The sequence below is a fragment of the Megascapheus bottae genome, chromosome 16, assembly GCF_031878675.1.
Source record: "Megascapheus bottae isolate mThoBot1 chromosome 16, mThoBot2.hap1, whole genome shotgun sequence".
Lineage (NCBI taxonomy): Eukaryota > Metazoa > Chordata > Mammalia > Rodentia > Geomyidae > Megascapheus > Megascapheus bottae.
Genome location: NC_143524.1, coordinates 51,540,545 through 51,564,690, shown reverse-complemented (window position 1 = coordinate 51,564,690; position 24,146 = coordinate 51,540,545). Strand labels below are relative to the sequence as shown.

The following is a 24,146-nucleotide window of genomic DNA, read 5'->3' as shown; positions in this document are numbered from 1 at the left end:
CAGGCCGGGCTCAGTAGCTCCTGCCTGTAATCCTTGTTACTCAGGAGGCTGAGATCTAAGGATCAAAGTTCAAAGCCAAACCTGGGCACAAAAGAATCAAGAGACTCTCACCTTCAATTAATCTCTAGAAAATGGGAAGTGGGGCTTGGCTCAAGGGTAGGGCGGTAGCCTTGAGCAGAAGAGCTCAGGGACAGCACCCAATTCAAGCCCCATGACCCACCAAGAAAAGAAAAAGAAAGAAAAAGAAGCCAGGCACAGTGGCTCACGCCTGTTATCCTAGCTACTCAGGTGGCTAAGATCTGAGGATCAAGGCAAAGCCAGCCCCAGAACTAAAGTCAGAGAACCTCTTATCTCCAATTAACCACTAGAAAACCAGAAGCGGTGGTGTGGCTTAAAGAGTAGAGCGGTAGCCTTGAAATGAAGAGCTCAAGACAATACCCAGTCCCTGAGTTCAAGTCTCATGACCAACAAAAAAAAATTTTTAAAGAAAATTTAGGCCAGACACTGGTGGCTCACACTTGCAATACTACCTTGTGAGACTGAAGATAAAGGTTCAAAGCTAGTCCAGGAAAAAATGTCTACAACACTATAACTGATCAGTAAAAAAGCTGGATTAGAGGCCTGGCTCCCAATGGTAAAGTGACAGTTGTGAGCAAGAAAAAGTGCAAGGCCCTGAGTTCAAGCCCAATATAGGCACCAAAAAAAAAAAAAAAGAATATATCTAAAAATTTAGTTATAAGAAATTGTACCAGGGGCCAGGAGTTTGGCCTAGTGGTAGAGTGCTTGCCTAGCATGCAAGAAGACCCGGATTCGATTCCTCGGTACCACATACACAGAAAAAAGCCGAAGTGGTGCTGTGGCTCAAGTGATAGAGTGTTAGCCTTGAGAAAGATCAAGGACAGTGCTCAGACCCTGAGCCCAAGCCCAGGACTGGCCAAAAAAAAAAAGAAATTGTACCATGACTTATATAACGCATCTCTCTCTAAGTTTACGAAATTTGGTATAAACATTAAGAATAAAATCATACTTACGTGTTGTAGCTGAATCAGGCTGGGACAATTTGAGAATTCCTGTTTTTAGCAGTTTTGAAAACAATTCATTTACATCCACCTGACTGAGATGATTATCAGGATATGCTTTAGGAAGAGCTCCTTTCAAAAAAAATAATAATAATAGCAATGTTAAAAAGATTATACAAAGCATTTTCTAAGTTTTCTCCAACAATAAATTTGGTAAAATCTTACTAATAATGTGTTGATTTCATAAGCTTAGTTTTTATTTAGATTGACAAAGCATCATTTGAAAAACACAAGAAAGGGCCAGGAGTGTAACCCAGTGGTAGAATGCTCACCTAGCATGCACAAAGCCCTGGGTTTGATTCCTCAGTACCCCATACACAGAAAAACACAAGAAATACCTTAGCTGCGTATTATCTAAAAAGAAAAATCGCCGGCACTGTCCACTTTTGTCAAAGACAAGCAGAATACAATGGACAAAAAGTTTCATACACTTTCCCATTTATGTAATGTAGCACCACTCTTTTCCCACCTTCAGTCCTCATATTCTAACTAATGTGGAAAAGGTAGTTTTGTCAACACGAAGCAGTATAATTTTTTAGCACAGATCTGAGAAGGAAAAGGAACTAAAAAGATAAATCAATGTTAATAAATTCTTTAATAAAAAATAATTTAAGGGCTGGGAGTTTGGCCTAGTGGTTAAAGTGCTTGCCTAGCTTGCATGAAGACCCGGGTTCAATTCCTCGGTACCACATACATAGAAAAAAGCCAGAAGTGAAGCTGAGGCTCAAGTGGTAGAGCTCTAGCCTTGAGAAAGTCCAAGGACAGTGTTCAGGCCCTGAGCTCAAGCCCAGGACTGGCAAAAAAAAAAAATAATTTAAGTGAAAAAATAAATGAAAATCAAAGCAGAAATGCTCCTGACATGAAATCTAATGGATATGATGCAAGACGGAACAATAACTCTTAAAAAGAGTACAGCTACCCCATAACCTAAGTAAGAGAACTTGCAAAGCAGTTTCTGAAGAAAAATATATTGGCATAGAACTCAGAAGTTACAAAGTACTTCTGTGTACCATCTCATTTGATTCTTTTATAAAATCGTAGGCAAATATTGACACTACCATCTCTTCTTTCCATAGAATGAAACTGAACATCAGGGAAAATACTTATACTTGCCCAACTATACAATGGTAGAAGTTCTCATCCTGACCTCCTTAACTTTAAATTTCAAATTCTTTATGTCCCTTTTTGTTACAGTAGCAAAAAAAAACACAAAGCACTACCAGTTAGTAGCAAAATTATTTCATATTAATTAAATGAATTTCAAGCTGATACAATTTAAGAATCAAAGCATAAGAGACAGCTAGACTTACTAAATTACTTCAGAAATTTTGGGAAATTCCCTAAATTAGCAAATGTGAATAACTTAATGTTGTTCTAAAAACCATGTTCCTCTAAGAGCTTTTTTACTAGTAGCTGGACTTGAGCTCAAGTCCTGTGCACTATATCTCTTAGCATTTTTGCTCAAGGCTGGTGCTCTATCTCTTGAGCCACAGTTCCACTTCTGACTTTTGATGGTTAAATGGAGATGGTGAACTTTTCTGCTCAAGTTTGTTTCAAACTGCTATCCTCTTAAGTAACTAGGATTACAGCATGATTTACCTGTGTTTAGCTGAAAGAGGGTTTTTTTGGGGGTGTGTGTGTGTGTGCGTGCATGCACGTCCTAGGACTTTAATTCAGGGCCTGAGCAATGTCCTTGAGCTTCCTCAAGGCAAGCACTCTACCACTTGAGCCACAGCACCACGTCTGGCATTTTCTCTGTATGTGGAACTGAGGAATCGAACCCAGGACCTCATGCATGCTAGATAAACACTCTACCCCTAGGCCAAACTCCCTGCCCAAGAAGGTTTTTTTTTTTCTTGTTTTTGTGGGTCATGGGACTTGCACTAGGCCTGAGCTCTTCAGCTCAAGGCTACCACCCAAATCCTGGGTCTGGGTATTGTCCCTGAGCTCTTCACCTTAGAGGCTACCGCTCTACCCTTGAGCCAACCACACTTTCCCATTTTCTAGAAGTTAATTGGAGATAAAAATCTCAGGTCCTTTTGTGCCTGGACTGGCTTTGAACCTTGATCTTCAGATCTCAGCCTCCAGAGTAGCTAGGATTACAGGTGTGAGCCACTGTGCCCGGCCCCAGAGGTTTTTTAATGACTTAGAAACTAAGGCAACTATCACTACTTGTTTACTTTTGTGGTTGTGTTACAAATCACTTCCAATTTACCACATAGTAAAACTACAATTCATTTTTAAATATTTGTTATTAACTTACCCTATAGTAACCAAAATAAGGGAACTTGGCCAAGAAATCAGGTTTCTTCCATTTGTGTGCTCATAAAAGCTTATGAATTGTTTGTAAGGTATTCACTTACTATTTACTGGATCATAGCCACACACACACATATACATATACATTCATACTCCAAGTATCAAAGTTTTTGCGTTGTCATTTATTTCATCTTATCTTAATACAATTATCACCCCTGTACATCTCCTCCTAACTTCCATTCAAAAGATTTCCTTCTCTTTTATAATATTCTCTAACTGTAAATTAATGTTCTAATGTTCTCTAGCTGTAAATTTGGTTATCATGAACAGCCATAACATAAAGTCTAAAGAACCAAAACATATCAACCAGATTAAATTTCTATAAATTGAATATGCTACCTCAAAATTTTGCTTTCTAAGAGTGACATAGCTATTAAACAGTAATTATTTATCTTTTGAGGGAAAGTACAGAAAGTACATACCTGAAGGATTCTGACCAAATGCTGGATTTTGTGGATGAACTGGTAAAAATTGTTGTCCTTGACCAAATGCTACTGGCTGAGCTACACCAGTCAGAACCTTTAAGGTAAAACAATTTTAAGAAGGTCTTTTCTATTAGTAAAATTTTAACATTACCATCACATTGAAACATAAATAGATGTCATAAGGCCTAAGTTCAGATTTTAAAAGGTAGCTATTTCTGGATCTTCTACAAACAGGAACGGTTATCTTTTATTATCCATCATTACCAACTGAAAATGGGTTCAAACTTCCTTGAAAAGTTTAAGGTACCATGGAATAAGACACAACTAACCACGAAATGTATGGCTTTGTGTAAGTCACTTTACATTGAGGAACATTTCTCTGTATTTCACAAACATAAGAACTGGTAAAATCTATACACAATGACAGGAGCTAGTGACATAGTGATAAACACTGATAATCCTAGCACTAGAGCAGGTCTGAGTCAGGAGATCAAGAGTTACACAGTCAGGTTACACAGCAAGACTGTTTCAAAAAACTAAATGAACATCTACTTCTATTAGCAATTTAGCAATCTGAACTGAAGGGATCATTCTTCCTGTCCATTTTTTAGTAAGTTATAGGCAGAACAAAGTAGACTGTAAGACATCAAGATGAAAAAAAGGAGGAGGAGGAAAGAAGAAGAAACAGGACTGGGAATGTGGCCTAGTCACAGAGCATTAGACATATTAATATGCAGAAGGCCATCACTTCAATCCCCAGCACAAAATAAAGAAACATTATAAAGCAGAGAGGCCCAGGGACAGAGCCCAGGCCTTGAGTTCAGGCCCCAGAACCAGCAAAAATAAAGCATAAAATTTAACCCAGAAGAATTTCAGCACGCAAACAAACACATTCAAATATCAACTGGAAGCGGGTGGCTCCACGCCTATAATCCTAGCTACTCTGGAGGCTGAGATCTGAGGACCAAGGTACAAAAGGACCTGAGATTCTTGTCTCCAATTAACCTCTAGAAAATGGGAAGTGGGCCTTGGCTCAAGGGTAGGGCAGTAGCCTTGAGCTGAGGAACAGCACCTAGGCTGAGTTCAAGCCCCATGACCCACAAAAAAAAAAAAAAAGAAAGAAAGAAAGAAAAAAAAATCATTGGATTAATCACAAATATAAAAACATCGCTTTAGGCCGGGAGTCTGACCTAGCATGCCCCAAGAGATTCCTCGGTACCACATACACAGAGAAAAAGCTGGAAGTGGTGTTGTGGCTCAAGCGGTACCAGGTCCTAAACCCAAGTCCAGGACTGGCAAAAAAAAAAAAAAAAAAAAAAAAAACCACCTCATTAAAATTAGTTCAATTTTCAGGTGCCAGATCTGTACTTCTAGTTACTCAACTCAGAAGGCTGAGATCTGAGGCAGTAATTCAAAGCCAGTCCAGGGAAGGAAAGTTTATGAGACTCTTTCTTATCTCCAATTAGTTCAGTATACATCTTAAAAAATAGCGAATATGTTGCTTAAATCCTATCACTTGGGATACTGAATGAAGCAAGAATATCATGTGCTTCAGACCAGCTTGATCTACACAGCAATGTCTAAGCCAGTCTAGAGTACAGAGTGAAAACCTAATTCAGAAAAATTTAAAAAAAAGAAAAAATAGCATGCCAATAGTTGACTAATGCTTCTTAGCTTCTTAGGGTTATGCCTTATCACCCTAGCTTCAGGAGGTTCACAGTTCGTGAAGCTAAAGCCAGAAGTGGAACTATGGTCAAGTAGCAGAGTGCCAGCCTTGAGTGAAAAAGCAAAAGCACAAGGCTGAGATCCTGAGTTCAAGCCCCAGTACCAGCACCAAAAACAAGTCTAAGGTTACTTTCAAACCTATCAAGCCTCAATAGTTGTCCAATGAAGAAAAGGTCTGAAACTTCACTGCTTTAACTTTAAAACTGAAAAACCAACAACAAAAAAGTAAGAGGTATAAAAAAAGGTAGAAAGAAGAAAAACAGACATCTCCCAGGCTCTTGAAAGAGCTAAAATTAGTTCGGGGTTTAAGCTGTGAATATCATCCCTAAAGGACTGTCATACCAAGTCCCTAGCACATGAGGCTCACGTTAGGAATTGTTTCCTTTCCGGAAGGGTAAAGGAAGGCACAGAAATAAGAGGGACAAAGAGTCCACAAATGCAGAAGTGCTACAACTTGTGGGTGGACATAGGAGGGAAAGCACAAGAGGTAACATTTTCCAAAAAGAAATGTACTCATTACCTGACTTATGTAACTGTAACATCTCTGTATACCGCCTTTCTAGTAAAAAATTTTTTGCTTTCCTCATACAATAAATTATGATCTAAAAGCATCAAAATAGCTAACTTATCTACATACCACATAATTTTAGAGGAACAATGAGACTTACCTGTTGAGGTCCTTGTATATTTCCTACTGATATTGGAGCAGGTAAATTACCAAAGTTTCCAAACTGAGAACTCTGAAGATTCTTTTCATCAAAATAGTGTCCAGAAGCTCTGTTAAGGGGATTTGAGAAACTCTGGTTTCCTGGGCCATGTGGTCCATTAAAATTTGGTCCTTGGGGTGAATCAAACATTTGTTCATGTCTCTGGAACTGCAGTCCTTGGGATGGAGCATTAAAAGAACTGCCAGGTGGATCATTATATGGACCAGTCTGATTGAAAGATTCAAGCCTTTGTGAAGGATGACTGTCAAATCGTGTGCCTTGTAGACCAAGAGGAATATCAAACCTTGATGCCTGCTGGTGCTGTGGACCATCAAATCTTTGAGGTACACCATCAAACCTTGGTTGAACCTGCTGTCCAGGTGGTCCGTCAAACCTCTGTGGGCCTGGCTGACCAGGAGTTCGTTCAAATCTAGGACCTGGCTGACCATGCAATCCATCAAATCTTGGCAAAAGTGATGGTTGACCTGGCTGCCCATCAAACCTTAAAGCATGACAACCTTCAAATCTTGGACCACCTTGACCCAGAGGCCCTTCAATTCTCAGGCCACCTCCTGGTACAGGACCCTCAAACCTCATGCCACCTCCTTGTTGAACTAAAGGTCCTTCAAATCTGATCCCAACCCCTGGTTGACCATGTGGACCCTCAAACCTAAGGTTCCCACCAAGCTGATTATGTTGTCCTTCAAATCTCAGACCACCTACAGACTGACCATGGGGGCCCTCAAACCTCATTCCAACTCCTTGCTGTAATAAAGGACCATCAAATCTGATCCCACTTCCTGGCTGACCATGAGGTCCATCAAACCTCATAGAAGCCCCTGATGGGCCATGACCCCCTTCAAATCTAAGTCCACCTACAGGCTGACCTCGTGGATTATCAAATCTAAGACCACCCACGGGCTGACCATGAGGTCCCTCAAACCTGAGACCACCCACGGGTTGACCACGATGTCCTTCAAACCTGAGACCACCCACAGGCTGACCCCCTGGTCCTTCAAAGCGCAAACCACCTGCAGATCCCTCAAACCTCAGACCAGGGGAACCTTCAAACCGAAAACCACCTCCTCCTTGACCAATTGGCCCCTCAAATCGCAGAGGTGTCCCTACTGGTCCTGGAGGCCCCTCAAATCTCAGAGGACACCCACCTCCTATCTGACCTTGGGGTCCTTCAAATCTCAAAGGGCCTCCTCCCCCCATTTGTCCTGGTGACCCATCAAACCGAAGAGAACCTGGTGTAGGAGGTCCATCAACTCTAGGGCTTAATTTATTAGGTCCTTCAAAAATCATCTTGGTTGGGCCATCTCTTGTGACTGACGGCCTACCAGGTCCATCAAATAATGGTCTGTCTTCAGCTAAAGCTGTAAGTCGCTGATTTGTATCAAGGCCAGCAAATCTTGATGCCGGGCTGTCTACAAATGGCTTATCTGAATCTTCATATCTAGGTCGTTTAAGTGGAAAACGATCATTGAATGGTGATCTCTGCTCTTCTCGAACACCTTTGAAAAAGAAAAAAGTATTTTCAGTAAATTTGAGATTATATCAAATTACCTTAGTCTTTTTATGTTCATAAACATACTTAGGTATACTATCTCACTATATTAGAAGGTCAGAAAGAGACTGTATTAGACAGTAGATACTACTAGGATGCCCTCTAGATTCAGACAAACCAGGGGTTAAAAAAAAAAATTCCCCATTCTGTCAAGATACTTGCATCTGACTTTGAAAGCAAGTAATAATTTAACCTCTCCAGTTTTGATTCCTATCTTTAAAGCAGGGATGATACAGGTTTCATTAGTTTATTGTGAGGATTAAATAAACTTACATATAAAAAGAACCTAGTCCCTAATATACTGGCCTTGTATCAGGCTTTCTTCACTTTCCACAAGGGAAAAAAAAACTAAAAGAAACAAACAAAAAAAAAAAAGCAATGAAGGTAGTCTGAACAATAAAATCCATCCCCACTTAGCTTCTTCATTTTCCCTTCACTGCTGTGATTCAATAGGCATAATCTGATTTAACTTTTTCTACCTTTAGCAGAGACTTGCTCGTCATGTCTTCTCCGGCCCTCATGGGGTGAAAGATTCTCAGCATAAGAACGACTCCCAGATATAGGAGAAAGACGTCTTGCTCTTTCACTAAATTGTTCTTTTCTGTCAAACTGTGCTCCACTATTCCTACTTGCATGTTTACTTTTGGATGGCTCACATTCTATTCCAGACAACAAGGCATCAGTCAAAGGGTAGTCAAAAATATCAGGATCTAAAAGATCAAGTCTTGGAAATGAATGCTGAACCTGTGTCCTTTTCAGTTTTGCTTTATGTTCATAGTAGGTTAATTCAGCATCAGATAAGAGAGGTTTCTTTTTTAATCCACCTTTATTTTCTTCTGTAGGACTATCCCGTACACTGCATCTATGTTTACCTTCTTGATACTGAAATAGTTGTCGAATTTGATGCACAACAACAAGGAACTCATCCTGTGTAATTTCACCAGATGCTAAACGTTCACTCGTCTGCACAGGGGCGAGAAAAGGAAATTATGCATTTTAAATATTTTTTTAAATACTTACAAAAAATTAGGCAAGAGAGAATGACATGAGAGTAATCAAGGTAATTACCTTTTGAATTAACTCCCTTTTGCTTGCAAGAGTTAGCTCCTTAGGAATCTGAAGATTGGCATCTACACTTAATCGATGCTGCTGCTTTGGAGCTCGAGGTGACAAAATCCCTTTCGTGCTTGACCAGCTCTCCCTATGCCTTAAATGAGGAGATTTGTTATGTTCATCACCCTGTTGTAAGCTGAAACCATAAAAGCCGTATGTTATTTCAAGTGTTGTTTTTTTTTTTTTTTTTAAATACTCAGGACCTCATTTAAGGATCCTTGTCAAAGGACCTAGTAAATAAGTATAAATAAGAAAAGGAGGAAAAAAAAATTGGAAAAACCAAGTGAGAATTCTTCTCTTAGGCTGAGGCAGAAAGACTGTGAGTGGGTAAAACCAAGGTACATAGCAAATTCCAGAGCAATCGAGACTATATAATGAAATTTTATCTCAAAACAAACAAAAAAGGAAAAGGAAGAATTCTGACTAGATCAGGTTCCAGTGACTCACACACCTGTAACCCTAGCTCCTCAGGAGGGTAAAAACCAACTAAGGGAGGGAAAGTCCATGAGACTCTTTAATACAATTCACCACCAAAAAGCTTGAAGTGAAACACCTGTGGTTCAAGTGGTGGAGTGCTAGTCTTGAGCACAAAAGTACATGTACATATAGATATGCAAAAGAATTCTGATTCTTATTTCCTGGCTTTACCCTCCTTCAGAAGAAACCTTCCTAAATTGCAGTTTCTTTAAAATAGGAATGACGGTGGTGTTTAACCTTCAGGAATTTAAGAATTAAAATGGCACCAGGCAACAGTGATTTATGACCTTCATATTTATTCTCAGTAGTCAGGAGACTGAGGATAGGGGTTCAAAGCCAGCCCGGGGGGAAAAAAAAAGACCAGTAACACTCATCTCCCAAATAAGCACAAAAACCCAGAAGTAGAGCTGTGGCTCAGGTGTTAGAACACTAGCTTTGAGCAACATAGTTCAAGGACAACATGACCATCACAAGAAGAATTAGTGGAAAGATAAGGAAAGATATTAACTATAAGGGAAGGGGGAAAAAACAAGATAATTGGGGAGATAGGGAGAGGGAAATGGGGACAAAAACATGAGAAGGGTTACCAATGTGTGAGAAGAAATGCAACTACTATCTGGCAAGTTATACATTACTCCAACAATAAAAAAAATTACTCTGATAAGTTGAAAAAAGATATTAACTATAATATCCAATTAACACTAACTTTTAAATTAACACAACCTTTGACCATTACATAATTATACTTATAAATGTTAAGATCATACCTTTTGTTTTCTTCCCAACCAGACTTCCATCTCTTAGCAGACTTGGAACTTGGCCAATTTTCTAAATTTTCCTTTGGTTCACTGCCTGACTTCATAGAATGCTGACCAGCAGTTTCCTGTGGTCTTTCTTCCTCAGTCTTTTTCATTCTCCTTGGATCTCGGATATCCTGTTTAGTACTTCTCTTAGCATTTCTTTCTTCCCTGGAAGGTGTCGCAAACTCTTCCATATGTGACTGCTTAACTCCCGATTGGCGGATCTTCCCAGCTTTGGGTGTTGAACTCGGAGACATACTTCTCTGCCTTCGTTTGGGCGACCGCCTATCTCTTCTCTTTGGGGAATGTATAATTGGTGATCGAGACTTGGGTGATCGAGATCTTGACCGTTTTCGTGTACTCGATCTCCCTGGTTTTGTCCCCTGTTTTTCCAATTCTTCTATGACTGTGTCTGGTTTTTGTACAATGCCATTTATAACTTTACTTCTACTTCCAATTAGTCTGTGGTCAGATGATTTCATGTGCTCTTCTTTATCCTTTTTTTCTGCTGTTTTTCTCTTCTCTTTACTATCATCATCTTTGCTATCAGTCTTATCCTGAAGATGTTTTTTTAATCGTGGATCTCTCTTATTCATATCAGACAACCTCACACTTTCAGATTCTTGATTTTTCAAGTCTTTTGTGTGAGATACTTTGTTTTTCAAAGGTGATGGTGATTTTGATTTTGATTTTGATTTTGAATCTAACTGGTCAAGTTCTTTTTTAGTTATCTTTTCACCTGATTTACTTTTTTCTTGCTTAGATGAATTAAGTTTTTCAGAGGATACAGTTTTACTTGTCTTAGTATCAGACTGGTTCAATGTATTTATTAGGAAGTCTTTCCGATGACTCTGATCTTTACCATGAGAAGAATGTTGGCTCATCCTGTTAAGGCGGGGATCCCGGTTAGTTCCTTTCAAATCCTGAATTTGTAAGGATGGACCTGGACGGTTTTTCTCAGGTTGAACAGGAACCTGATGAGGAGGAGCTTTAACTGACATAGGGGGAACTTGAGAAACATGCAATTTGGATGGTGTTGATCCAGGACCCAAGTTCGCTGTCTCCTGCTGAACACTAAGAGAAACTGCCTGAAATGAAAAACATATGTTCGTATTAATACTATAGAGAATTATGTAATTATTTCAAGTTCTTGACATTAAAAAGAAAACTGTTTCCAACAAATCTACTTCAATACTGTACTTACATTATACATTTCTAAAGTACGAATATAATGAAAAGAAAATCCATATATTTAAAGTGGTCTGTTATTTCCTTTACAGAATGCAGGGAGTCTACTTCTTCCTTCCAATTTTCTATACCAGATTTTACTTTAGAAACTGCTCAGCACTATACTAGAGCCAGAGTTAGTCCAGTTAAATTCAATTCAATGTTATAAAATTTCACTTTTTCCAGGGACATTATTTATGAACTTAAAAAAATGCTTTCTGAGACTGGGTGCCAGTGACTCACACCTGTAATCTTTGCTCCTTAGGAGGCTGAGATGGAAAGATCACAATTTGAAACCAACCCACACAGCAAAGTCCACAAGACTCTTACTTCCAATTAGCCACTAAAAAGCCAGAAGATGAACTGTAGCTCAAGTGGTAGAGTGCTATCTTTAAGCGAAGAACCACTGGGACAGTGCCCAGAGGCTAAGTTCAAGCCCTAGAACTAGCAAAAGAGACAAAAAAAAAAAAATCTCCAAATGACTCCAAATGTTAATGAGTAAAAATAACTTATTACAAGGTCATCCATGCATAGAAATACACACTTTTCTGAATCTCTTTTAATTTTTAACTTTGTTGCATAAAATTATTATGCAACAACATTCACCACACACCAACCACCTCAGAACTAAAATATTAAGTCCACATTAATATTCAAACTAAGGTGCTGCCACTGGATCCCAACTAGAATACTGGCTATCAGGATGTTTAGATAAGAGTAACTCAAAGCCAGCCCAGGAAAAAAAAAAATCCATGAGACTCATCTCCAATTAACTACCAGAAAGCTGTAAATAGAGTTGTGGACAAAAACTCAAAGGATCACACCCATGCTCTGAATTCAAGTCCCAGTGCTTGCACACATACACGTGTGTGTGTGTGTGTGTGTGTGTGTGTGTGTGTGTGTGTGTGCGCGCGCGCGCGTGCGCACACACACACACACAAGACCAGGAATTTAGCCTAGTGGTAAGAGTGCTTGCCTAGCATGCACGAAGACCTGGGTTCAATCCCTTAGTACCACATACATAGAAAAAAGCTGGAAGTGGTACTGTGGACTGTGGCTCAAGTAGAGCTGCAGTCTTGAGAAAGCCCAAAGACAGTGCTCAGGCCCTGAATTCAAGCTCCAGAACTTGGGGTAGGTGCTACCCTACGACAACAGAAAACCATATTAAGTAAAATGAGTAAGTCGTGTGTGCAGAATAATATACCATAATTTGCAGTTCTAAAAGACACTATTCAGTTAGGAATGGGGCTTGGTGGTAGAGTGATTGCCTAGCATGCATGAAGCCCTGGGTTTGACTCCTCAGTACCACATATGCAGAAAAAGCCAGAAGTGGCACTGTGACTCAAGTGGTAGAGTGCTAGTCTTGAGCAAATGCTCAGGGACAGTACCCTGGCCCTGAGTTCAAGCCTTAGGACTGACCAAAAAAAAAAAAAAAAAGGCACAGTATAAATAAAATATTAACCTAAACATAATTGCTGTCTTACTCTAAGACACTTAAAATAACCAAGATTTCCCTACTTACCAGTTGTGCCTTCGCTTGCTCTAACTCAAGCTCCAGCTTTTTCTGCTGAAGTTCTAACAATTGTTTTTGTTTTGCCAGTAACTGCTGTCTTATTAGTTGTTCTTGGGTAAGATTCTTTTGTATATCAGGAACAATAGGAGGAGTAGAGATGCTGGGAGAACTGACCACTGTGCCAGGTGTTGAAGGCTCCTCAGGCTGTAAGAAAAAACAACTTGTTAAAAAAAAAAAAATAGCTTTAAAGAAAGCTGACGGTCAACTAAAAATAATTTTAAAAATTATCAGTAACCATTAATAGCCAGTCATGCTTAAACACAGAGAAAACTCGTCTGAAATTTAAAATCGCCAACGTTATATAAATTAACAAGGCATGTTATTTCCATTATTTCTTTTCCAAATTCAACAGACCCAGCACTGAGTATTCTATTTTTACTTCCTGGAAACGTTTAGAAAAGTTAACATCTGATAAAGTGCTAGCATTTACCATCCACGTTAAAACTTACCGATTTATTTAAAAATTTGGGATTCACATGGATGCTAGATGTGTTCACATTGGGAGGTAGAGGCTTAATAGGCCAAGCAGGATCTAATGAATTGACTCTGACATCCAGGGCATAAAGTTTCTTCAAAGGGAATATCTCATCCCATGTGGAACGTAATTTAAATAAGCTTTTTCTAGTATTTTCATCCACCTAGAAGAACAGAAAATTCTATGGCTTGTTAAGTTACTATAGAATGTTTTATACATTAAGTATAAAGGTTCTAATTCACATACAGAACTATACTGTTCATTTGCAAACATATACCACAGTAATAACTTATAAAATACACATAAGTACAGTTAATGTATTTATTCTGTAAAAATTTAGAAAAAATAGTTATTGCCGTCTTCATGAAATAGCCAGGCAAGATCATTTTTAAAAGTATAAAATATCTCCATATTTTAGAGCTTGATATGTTAATGCTAGAAGTACTCTACCAAAAAAAAAAATTAAGTAGAAGATAGTTTACCGCATAGCTAAAGGGCCTTTTTTTATATACAAATCTGTCTTACTAACCCATGTAATGCAATTAGTCCCTATGAAAAGCTATTTGTGATATGCAAGGCACAAAATCTTAACCACTGATGGGCTTTGTGTAACTTATCTATTCCCATTTGTATAGCCCTAACAATCTTTAGAAAATTAGCCATTAGAGTGGGAAAATCATTAGGCATTAATTTCTGGATTTAACTACACTCATCTCTAGATATTATGTGTACTATAAGGTCATTTTGCCAACTATACTGTAAAATCCAAGTTAAATTCAGTAAAAATCAAATAATTTAACCATACTGAAACTGAAACCTGGCTAAGCTCTCAAAATTAGTGAGGTTGGCTTCTCTTTAGACTAAGCCTCAGATAAGCCATACTTAGCACACACCTACACAGCAACTATTGCTATTTTTTAGTGCTATCTACAATACAATGTGCCAATTCTCTTCTAAATATACTATTTTAACTTAAAACAAATAAGACTGAATATTTTCTTAAAAGTTTCCAATTCTAAATAATTTGACAGCCATAAGTTATCCAGCGCATCTACAAGAATGTAAAGCTACCTGCTATTTATCAATGTTAGCTAGGCAACAATTCTTAAACATGTCCTAAGTGCATGAAAATGCTTCACTGGCAGAGAACCCAGCATATCTACCCCTTCCAACTAATACTGTATTACCAAAACTACCAGAAACTATGTTATTTTACACTCTCTAGGTATGGAAAATAGCAACCTTTTCTTCTAAGCACTAGTGCAAAATAGAAGTATTTCCAAATTAAACTATGAACCTACAACATACCCATACAACATACTTTGAACAAAGTAACAAGAAGCATTTCTCTTAAAAAGGAGAGGTGTTTTAGGAATGAATCACTGATATAAAGCTGTGCTTTTTGCCACTAATACTAGAAATTTAAATAATGTTTAAAGTACCAAGTTTTAACTTTTTTGTCCAAATTGGAGATAAAATAACTCCAATCAAAAGGATAATGCTAAAATGCACTATTCTACAAGTGAGTAAAACCACTTTCTAGACTTAAAAAGTATAATGTAAAACTCTGGATATAACATAAAATACAAGCAGCAACCACTTTCCTTGAAAAGATACTTGGTTAAAAGTGTCAAAATAAAACATTTTACCACCCAAAAAAACCCAACACAGGGTAATTATTTATTTAATCAGGAACACATTTCTTTAAAAAAAAAGTTTCTAAATGTATATACCTTTTCAAAAACACAAATAAATGTTGCAACAAGATTTTTAGTAAAGGCAGTGAGATACTCTCTTCCAACATTTTTCACGATAGAATCCATAAGATACATAACAGGAAGCTTCTCTGAGGAAGGAGCCTGAAGTAATAAAAAGAAACTGAGAAGTTTAGTATAAGGAAATGCCACCAAATAATTATTTGAGTTTTTAAGCCTATAATACAGACCTCTTTTTGTTGGCACTAAATACTTTTGAATTTGATATACTAACATCTAGGAAACCTAAGTGTTCCATCAAGTTATGATCTCTTACAATGATCTTTAGGTGGGCACACAATAGCTCAGAATTATCAGGAGGAAAACAAACCATTAAGCCCTAGTACTCATCTACCACTCAAGGAGTGAACAGACACATGTGGCTGGTTTAAAAAAAAAATGAAAAACCAAAAACCTGTGTTTAAGTGACTATAAAAGGGGAGGAACAATAATTATTTTCTGTAATCCCAAATACCAGCTTTGGGAGCCACTTTATCAGTGTGCCTAAACTCAATGAAATAGAAACCCTGGTGTCTCAAGTATGTTATTGTATGTTTGTCTAGGAAGCTTTGTTACCCGTAAAATTAGGATCACTATAACCCCAATGAAAAAAGAAATTAAGCACACTTCGCCACCAATGTCAATGGCAAGACACTTAAATTACTTGCACATGAACACGAAGGAAGGTGTGCAAGTCTGTCACTGATACAAGAAAAACTGGATGGAGCAGCCGCTGAATCATGGAAATCAGGTTGAACTTGACTCTGGAAACCTGGATGTCCTGAAGATTTTCTTCTCAGCATGAATTCTCCGCCGATTATTTTTTCCTCTGGCATGCACAAACAAACCAGAGGTCCTAAATTTGTGCACAGCCAGTGTCTGGGTGATGCTGATACAAGGTAGCCCTTTCCAATGTAATGTTGCCCCCAAGTTCAACTGCAATGCCTACCCACAACTGGCTTATAGGATGCACAGCAAGCTTCCAGAAAGCATAAGCAGGTTCACAAACTTCAGAAGAATTAAGATACACACCACATAAACTAAGTGTTAACTGACTATACAGGGGCACCCATGACTTAAAAAAAAAAAAAAAAGGAAACTAGTTAACCCCACTTACCCAACCCATCACGATGTGTATATAGAAATCTTAACCTGAACACACCCATAGCTACCTGTAGCTAGGGCAGGCTCACACTTCTGGAGATCACAATGCCATCATCATATTTCACAAAACCAATTGGCCTTACAAGTGTGTGGAAACGCTCTTGATTCTGTAACACCCTTTACAACCACCACAAGTGGCTAAAGAAACCTTTGAAAAACCTTGTATGAAGTTTCTTTTAAGATGCCATCAAAAAAATAAATAAAAAGGGGTTCACAAGGCCACTGCATGTGGGTAAACTAGTACCAACATGTCAAACATCTTATTGCTGAGACTTTACCATGTCTTGTTTTATACCATTTAAGAAATTACTGAGGATTAATAGGCTCTCTCTCAACACCATAATCTGTTCAACAGATTAATCTTTTATTGTTTAGGTGAAGTACTTCTATGTAATATTTTCAGTACTGCTACCTTTTGGAATGATTAAGTGTGAATCCTTAAATTCAGCAATGCCTGAGATGCTAAATAAGGACACAAACAACCCTCAGAAACACAAAACTAAGCCAGTTGCTAACCAAATGACAAAAACCCCTCCCCTCACCCTCAACTCCAACCCAAATTAAGATAGTTCCCAGAGTCTGGCTTTACATTTAAAAAAAAAAAAAGGAAAAAGAAAGAAAAAAGAAAAACAGGAAGCATTGCCTTCAAACTTTCAGCTTTTTTTGTTTTCTACCAGAAAACAGTTTGTCTATCTTTCACCACTGTGTAGTGAATACACAAATACAAGTTTTATGTGGTCACTGTATCCAGCATTTAAGTTTTCGTTCCTGGGAAGTCTTCTGGATCCACTAAAAACCAGTAAAGAAAGCTGTTCTTTGAATGATCTGCACTGCTGTGGAATATTAATACCCAACATATATCGAAGTCATTTCATTTTTTAAATGTTAATTTTGTTAAAAATGTGTGCTTTTTCAAAAGGCATTTAATGTCCTATTCAGTCTTTAACAAGGCAAAAACAAAGTTTACATCCAACAGATGTGGTATTAACAAAAAGGATGTCCAGTATGAGGAACACAGCCTTCTTAAATCCCATACTTTAAAAAGAACAGCTGTTCCAATCAACAGGAAAAGGTGAATGAAAACTTGTATTTTCAAAATGAAAATAGTAATCTCGTTAAGCCCTTTAAAAGAAAAACAAAACTTTTTTTTTTCCTCTTAAGATATGAAAGGACCACTTGAAACCGTGTATCTTGTGAACTGATTTACCCAAAAGAGTGGATGGAACCTAAAGAAGAATGAACCCAAGTCACTTAAAGACTTTTGTTTACAACACACAACCACGTAGATAAAAATAAGTCTTGGAAACAACTTCTACACCTTACAAAGGTAAATAAAAAAGACAAGTACATATTTTATATGTTTTATTCACAAATTTTATAATACCAGTCACACATTTCAAAACCATTTATTAGTCAGACCACTCAGTTTTACACTAGACAGAAACCGTCTCTAAACAATATATTGGTGGTTGTTGTTAAATAGTGGCCTTTTAAAAGGGGTTCACTCTGCTAAAAGGAGGCTCATCCTGATCATTGCAATCACTAACAACTAGAAAAAACTAAACCGCAAGTACAAGCTTGAAAAAGTAACTTTAAAACGTAGTAGGTACTGGGAAGCTATTGAAACTTATAACGAAGTTTAACAGTAACTTTACTTAAATGACATTATCGACCCCAAATGAATCCAAGGAAGAGGAAAAACTACAGGGAAATAAATGAAAGGTGGCAGAGGGCCACTTCTGTCAAGGGGTGAAGGGAAGGGGGGGAAGAAGGAAAAGGAAGAGGGACTGAACTTTTTAGAGAGAAACTAGGAAGGCTAAGTTACCCACTGGGCCGGATCTCCACCTACAGGTTGGATAAGGTCTCTCTTCCCCCCACCACCATCAAACCCCACCCCTGGCCCAGCTTCCCATGTGTGGGGGGCGGCTTAAGACCCTCCGGTGGGAGACTCCAAGTTCAATCTAGCCGCCCCCACCCCAAAAGGGGCTGACGGGTGTGAACAGCTGCCTGGCGGGTAAGGGAATGGATGTCTCCTCTCCTCCCTTTCGCATCATGTGCTTTCCAGGCGCCATGTTGAGCTCCTAACAGGCCGCTGCTCCACTCGGGGAGGAGGAGGGGGGCGGGGGGAGCCGATTCTCTACACCCGCCCACCAGCAGCTCTCTCCCCAGGTCCCCTTCACCTCCTTCCAACCTTCCACAGAACACAAATACCCACAAAGGGTACGGAAGAAAAACGGGAGAACCACTCCTCACCTTCCCCGGGGGCTCCAAAAAAAAACAAAAAAAAACGGATCTGGGTTTGAACTCTAACTCCCCCCCCCACCAGAATAAATAAACTCAAAACTGCCTTGAAGTCTCGTCTCCTCTCCAGCCCACCCCGAAGGGGCTCTATTCCAAACGTTTGTTGAGTTGTGGGGACCTACAATGCGGTGGCCTAAATAAGGAGTTGGTAAGCGGAAATGGGGCTCCACCCTTTACCCTCCCCACTCTCTCCCTCCCTCCCTGCCCCCCCCTCCCGAGAGGCCCACGCTCCAAGCCTGGGCCAAAGACCGAGCCTGAGTGAGGGGGGGTTGGGGGGGTTGGAGAGGAGGAACACCGTCCCCCTCGGGATGGAAGCGAGACCTGGGATGAGGCTGACACTAAGATCAGGAGGGAGGGGGGATATTAGAAGAATAGGAGGCTGCGGGGTGTATAAAAACCTTGGCGGTTTGGGCCTCGATGAGAGAGACGATCTCCTTGGCGAAGGGCAGGTTCTCCTCGGCTAGAATGGTCAGCATATTGATGTGCGGTTTGCTATTGAAGGTCAGGTCTTCCAGCGACGACTGATAATCCCGGCAGGCGTCCTCCCGGGCCCCAGCAGCCCCGGCCTCGGCCGGCGTCTGCTCTGACATTGCGCCGCGGCCCCCCTCCGAGGTCCGCCGCCGAAGCTGAAGCCGCTCTCGACACCCCGCCTCCCTTCCGACTCCTCTTCCTCTCTCCCCGGGCCTCTCGCGGCTCCGGCTTCACCACATGCTGACCGCGGAAGGGGGGTGGGGGACGACACCAGGGGAACCTCGGGGATGAAGCGCCGCCGTCTCACGGGTGGTCTCTGTCCGCTTCCAGCCGCCAAAGAAGCTTCTTTCTCCACAGACACAAAATGGCGGCGGCAGTGGCGGCTCCAGCTCCGAAAATGTCTGTGTTCCCAACCGCTGCGTCGTGCGAAATGAACTAGGGGAGGGGAGATGTGCGGTAAAAGGGCGGGGCCGTTGGTGAAACCGAGCGCGATTGGCTGGCCTGGCTGCGTCACAGGCCCCGCCCCCGCCCTTCCGCAGGACGTCCTGGTGCCGCCCTCTTCCCGGCCCCAACCAGGGCTTTCGCAATGCCCACGGCTGGGAGGCGCGGCGTAGAAGAGGACGCTTCCCATTGGCCGGTTCGTAAGGGACTGTTCCGTCATTTGTTTCCATAACAACCCATTCGGGACAACCAATAGGGTTGGGAAACGCTATCTAAGGGCCAACCCGACCAGGTTTAAGAAAGCTCCACGGTCTCCCACACGCCCCGTCCCCTGCAGTTCCCCTAGCCACGTCAATCATCCTGACTCCCGCCTTCCCAGACGGCCGCGACCGACCCCACGGACAGGAAGGGGGGTGGCTGTGGGGTGGAAGGGGTGTGAGAGAGAGGAATGAGGGGAAGGGAGGAGTGCGGGCCCGGGCGGAGGGGAGAGGGCGGGGCGGCCGAGGCAGGGCGGGAGGAGGGGGCGGGTCCGCGGCACCCCACGTCGTGCTCGTCTCCGGTGTTCCCGAGCGTCCGGGCGGTACAACCCTCTCCGCGCCCCTCCTTCCCTCTCTCCTTCCCCGGGAGCGGGGCGGCCGTCCGCTTCACCGGGATCCCGGGGAAGTCACTGCGGAGCGAACGGCCTCTGTCCCGCGCGGGCAGGCACCCCGGCCGGCTGGCGGGAGCTGATTCCCCCCGGAGAAAACGCCTTTAGAGGGGTGTGAGCGGCTCTTCCCTAGTGGCTGCAGACGTGGGGACTGGCACCTCACAGCAGCCACACCCAGCTCCCTCGATTAATCTTCCGCCCCGGAACACGCAGGGAAATACACTTATTTAGGGCAAAAGAACATATCGTGTGTATGTGTGTGCAGACTGGAGCTAGGTTCTTGAAGTACACAGATGTGCTCACCACACCGTCAGTAAGTTTTTCCACTCTGGCCATAGTGACAGATAGAAACGGAAACGAGTATTAAGGACATAAAATCCATTTTCACCGTGGCCCTTGTAGACCACTGGGTTTCTCGGGGATACTTAGTTGTTCTCCGGAAGGATTTGTTCTTCCCGAGTCTCCTTTTGTTTGCTTTCAGCAGCTCGGTTGAGGTGTAACCAGTAGGTCATCAATTACACATAATGTGTACACCAAGGCTGAATTCCAACGTAGTTCTCATTTGTTCGGGGGCATGGCAAGACGCACAAATGAAAAGTAAGACCTCGGAAAGAAACTTGGTCTTCGTATTCGAGGCTAGGTATTCAGGACCTCAGTAACTATAATCACAGCCTGACTGGTAATACTTAAATATAATAAGACAGTTTAAGTAACTTGGAGAGTTGCTCTACTCTGGAAGAAAGTGATCAGGGTAAAATAGTTCTCTCATAGTTTTCTTTGCAATTTTCAAAGCAATTTTAGTCATCAAACTTTGAACTATAGAGAATACCGTCCTTCGATTGTTTATATATCCTTTTAACAATGTGAACTTCTAAAATTGAGAAGTTTCCAAAGCTCTTCCAGTCTATACTCAAAAGTAAACAATTTATAGCTTATCACATAAATCAACAAACCTATGTGCCCACAAGGCAACTGGGAAACCCAAGTGACTAGCATTCAAACCATGTGCTGTATAACAACAGATTTTTTTTTTTTTTTTTTTTTTTTTGCCAGTCCTGGACTTGAGCTCAGGGCCTGAGCACTGTCCTTGGGTTTTCTCAAGGCTAGAGCTCTACCACTTGAGCCTCAGCACCACTTACACCTTTTTTCTGTGTATGTGGTACCGAGGAATTGAACCTGGGTCTTTGTGCATGCTAGGCAAGCACTCTACCACGAGGCCAAATTCCTTGCCCAACAGATTTTTTTTTCCTGAAGTACTAGGGACAACAATAAAACTAAAATCAGTATTTATGAATTTGCACTTGCATGCATGAAAGCTCTCCCAAGGGTTTTCTGTGACAATTATTTCAACAATATGCAATTGATTCCCTTTCAAACAACATAAAGCCCCAGATATCTACCTGTCTCTGTGCTAGGTACACTGGTGAACAAGATAACTCCTGGTCCCGCCTTCGTGAAAATAATCCAATCATAATCTCATGGAAAAAAATGAGGGTCTCCATGATAATTTTCAGTAATCAAAATTGCTGATTATTGTGTATTTCTAAAATATGGAATCTTTCCATTGCTTTTTTTGTTTGTTTGTTACCAGTTCTGGAGCTTGAATTCAAGATCTGGGCACTTTCCCTGAGCTTTTTTGCTCAAACCTAGCACTCTACCACTTGAGCCATAGCACCACTTCCAGAATTTTCTATATATGTGGTACCCAGGAATCAAACCCCTTTCTTCCTGCATGCTAGGCATTGTTTTGTTGCTGTTGTTATTATTTGTTTTTTGTTTGTTTCTTGTCAATCATGGGAATTGAACTCTGGGGCTGGGCACAATCTCTGAGCCCTTCAGCTCAAGGATACTGCCCTACCTCTTGAGCCACAGTGCCACTTCCAGTTTTCTGGTGGCTAATTGGAGATAAGAGTCTGGAGGACTGTAGTGCCAGAGCTGGCTTTGAACCACTATCCTCAGATCTGAGCCTTCTGAGTAGCTAAGATTATAGGCGTGAGCCACCATACCCAGCCAGTTGATAGTTTTAAGACTTCAGAATTATGTTTCACCCATAATCGTTTGTTTTCAGAAAAAATGATTTAATGGCTACCATTTCTTAGTTTTAAGTTTTGCTTTCAAATTTTTATCTTAATTATTTGGCATTTCCTCCTTCCAAATACAAATTTTATTTTTGTTGGTCTGAGACTTAAACTCTGGGCCTAGACATTGTCTCTGAGTTCTTCAGCTCAGTGTTATTGCTCTACCACTTGACCAACAGTGCCACTTCTGTTTTATGGTGGTTAATTGGAAATAACAATCTCATGGATTTTTGTGCCCTGGTATCTGGCTAAAATTTTTAAAGGCAAAAGAGTAAATAACAAATGAATAAGGCTGGGACTTTGGCCTAGTGGTAGTGCTTGCCTAACATGCAAAAAGACCCAGGTTCAATTTCTTGGTACCACATACATAGAAAGAGCTGTAAGTGCTGCGGTGGCTCAAGTGGTAGAGCTCTAGCCTTCAGAAAACCTAAGGACACTGCTCAGGCCCTGAGTTCAAGCTCCAGGATTGGAAAAACAAACAAAAAACAAACGAATAAACAGAAATTTTTCCAAAGTATGATCTGATAAAAATATTTCAAAGCATAGAATAATACATATTTCCCCTCATTAGAAATAGAGAATAGAAAACTCAAACAAATTAACATCTTCCAGAGTATGATTTTATAACAAACTGTAATGTTTTCTACTATTCTCTAGGGGAAATAGATACGTATGAAAAAAAAAAACAGACTGAAAGAGAGGTTTTCTTGGGGAAAAAGGTTTCTATTCCTCTACTTATTAAGCTGGCTTACACTCTCCCAAGAGCTCTGTCTGCTGAGAGAGATAAGCAATTAAACTAACAATTACTACACAGTGTGACAAGAGTCATGATAGCAGAGTGGACTAGAAGGATGTAAGAAGCATCTTTCAGACTGGAGGTAACTATGGATGGCTTGCTGAAAATTGGCTGCCAATTTCAGAGTAATTAGGTAAAAGAAGAAAGGGGAATTCTATTACTCCCTCCCCCCCAAAAAAAGATCTAGATTTTGGTGGGAGGACAAAATACATACAATATGGAAGACCTTTAAGAAACCAAACGCAAAACTGAAAATACAAAAGTAGGTGGCTCATCAAAATAAATGAGGTTGCACAGTGAACCTGCAGATTCAAAGACTTAAAACCAGGCCTAGTGGCTACACTCAAAAGGTGGAGATAAGAAGACTGTGAGTTCAAAGCCAGCCTGGACTAGAAAACCCTAACAACAAAAAGGGAGGGGTCAACACTGTAAGCTGAACTACTCAACAAGCCACAACCTAAAGGATAATGGTTCAAAATCTAAGACACCCAATCTCAATTAAGCAGAAAAATGCTGGACTGGCAAGAAAGCCAAGCAAGAACATGAGGCCCTGAGTTCAAGGACCATGATAAAACAATAGACAGACAGACAGACAGACAGACAGACAGACAGACGACGTATATTCAAAGGACTGCTTCAAAACAAATCTAAAGATATCTGCGGGAGGCAGAACTGCTCACTCTTGCTTGTAATCCTAGCTACTCAGGAAGCTGAGATTTAAAAGATCAAGGTTCAATGCCAGCCTAGCCAGAAAAGTCCTGAGAGTCCATCTCCAATTAACCAGAAAGGAATGCAGGACTGGAAGCATGGCTCTAGAGGTTGAGCAAAAGTGAAGCCAGCATGAGGGCATGAGGCCCTAAATTTTTTCCCTGGTACCAAAAAAAAAAAAAAAGTATGGAAAAGGACAATCTAGTCATAGGTTACCTCTTTTGAGGTTTATAGTACAGAAAAACAGGAATCTATGGAAGAAGTTTTAAGATATATTAGCTATGTTTTATAGTTTAA

The 24,146-nt window shown here is 40.6% G+C and overlaps 1 protein-coding gene across 3 annotated transcripts in view; it reads right to left on the bottom strand.

Annotated features, from left to right (window-relative positions):
- The window catches only part of Pcf11 (PCF11 cleavage and polyadenylation factor subunit), a 28,429-nt gene extending 8,812 nt beyond the window's left edge, over positions 1-19,617 (bottom strand). The window contains exons 1-10 of one of the 3 annotated variants that reach the window (XM_090348512.1): positions 19,108-19,617; positions 15,224-15,349; positions 13,465-13,653; positions 12,965-13,159; positions 10,183-11,303; positions 8,894-9,074; positions 8,305-8,788; positions 6,217-7,772; positions 3,821-3,917; positions 1,032-1,151 (exon numbers count right to left, since the gene is read on the bottom strand). In XM_090348512.1, coding sequence (XP_090204638.1) covers positions 1,032-1,151; positions 3,821-3,917; positions 6,217-7,772; positions 8,305-8,788; positions 8,894-9,074; positions 10,183-11,303; positions 12,965-13,159; positions 13,465-13,653; positions 15,224-15,349; positions 19,108-19,299 — 4,261 coding nt within the window. In that variant the 5' untranslated portion in view covers positions 19,300-19,617. The remainder of the gene's footprint in view (positions 1-1,031; positions 1,152-3,820; positions 3,918-6,216; positions 7,773-8,304; positions 8,789-8,893; positions 9,075-10,182; positions 11,304-12,964; positions 13,160-13,464; positions 13,654-15,223; positions 15,350-19,107) is intronic. The other 2 variants (XM_090348513.1, XM_090348514.1) reach the window with 2 other exon arrangements.
- Between the last annotated feature and the right edge of the window lie 4,529 nt (positions 19,618-24,146).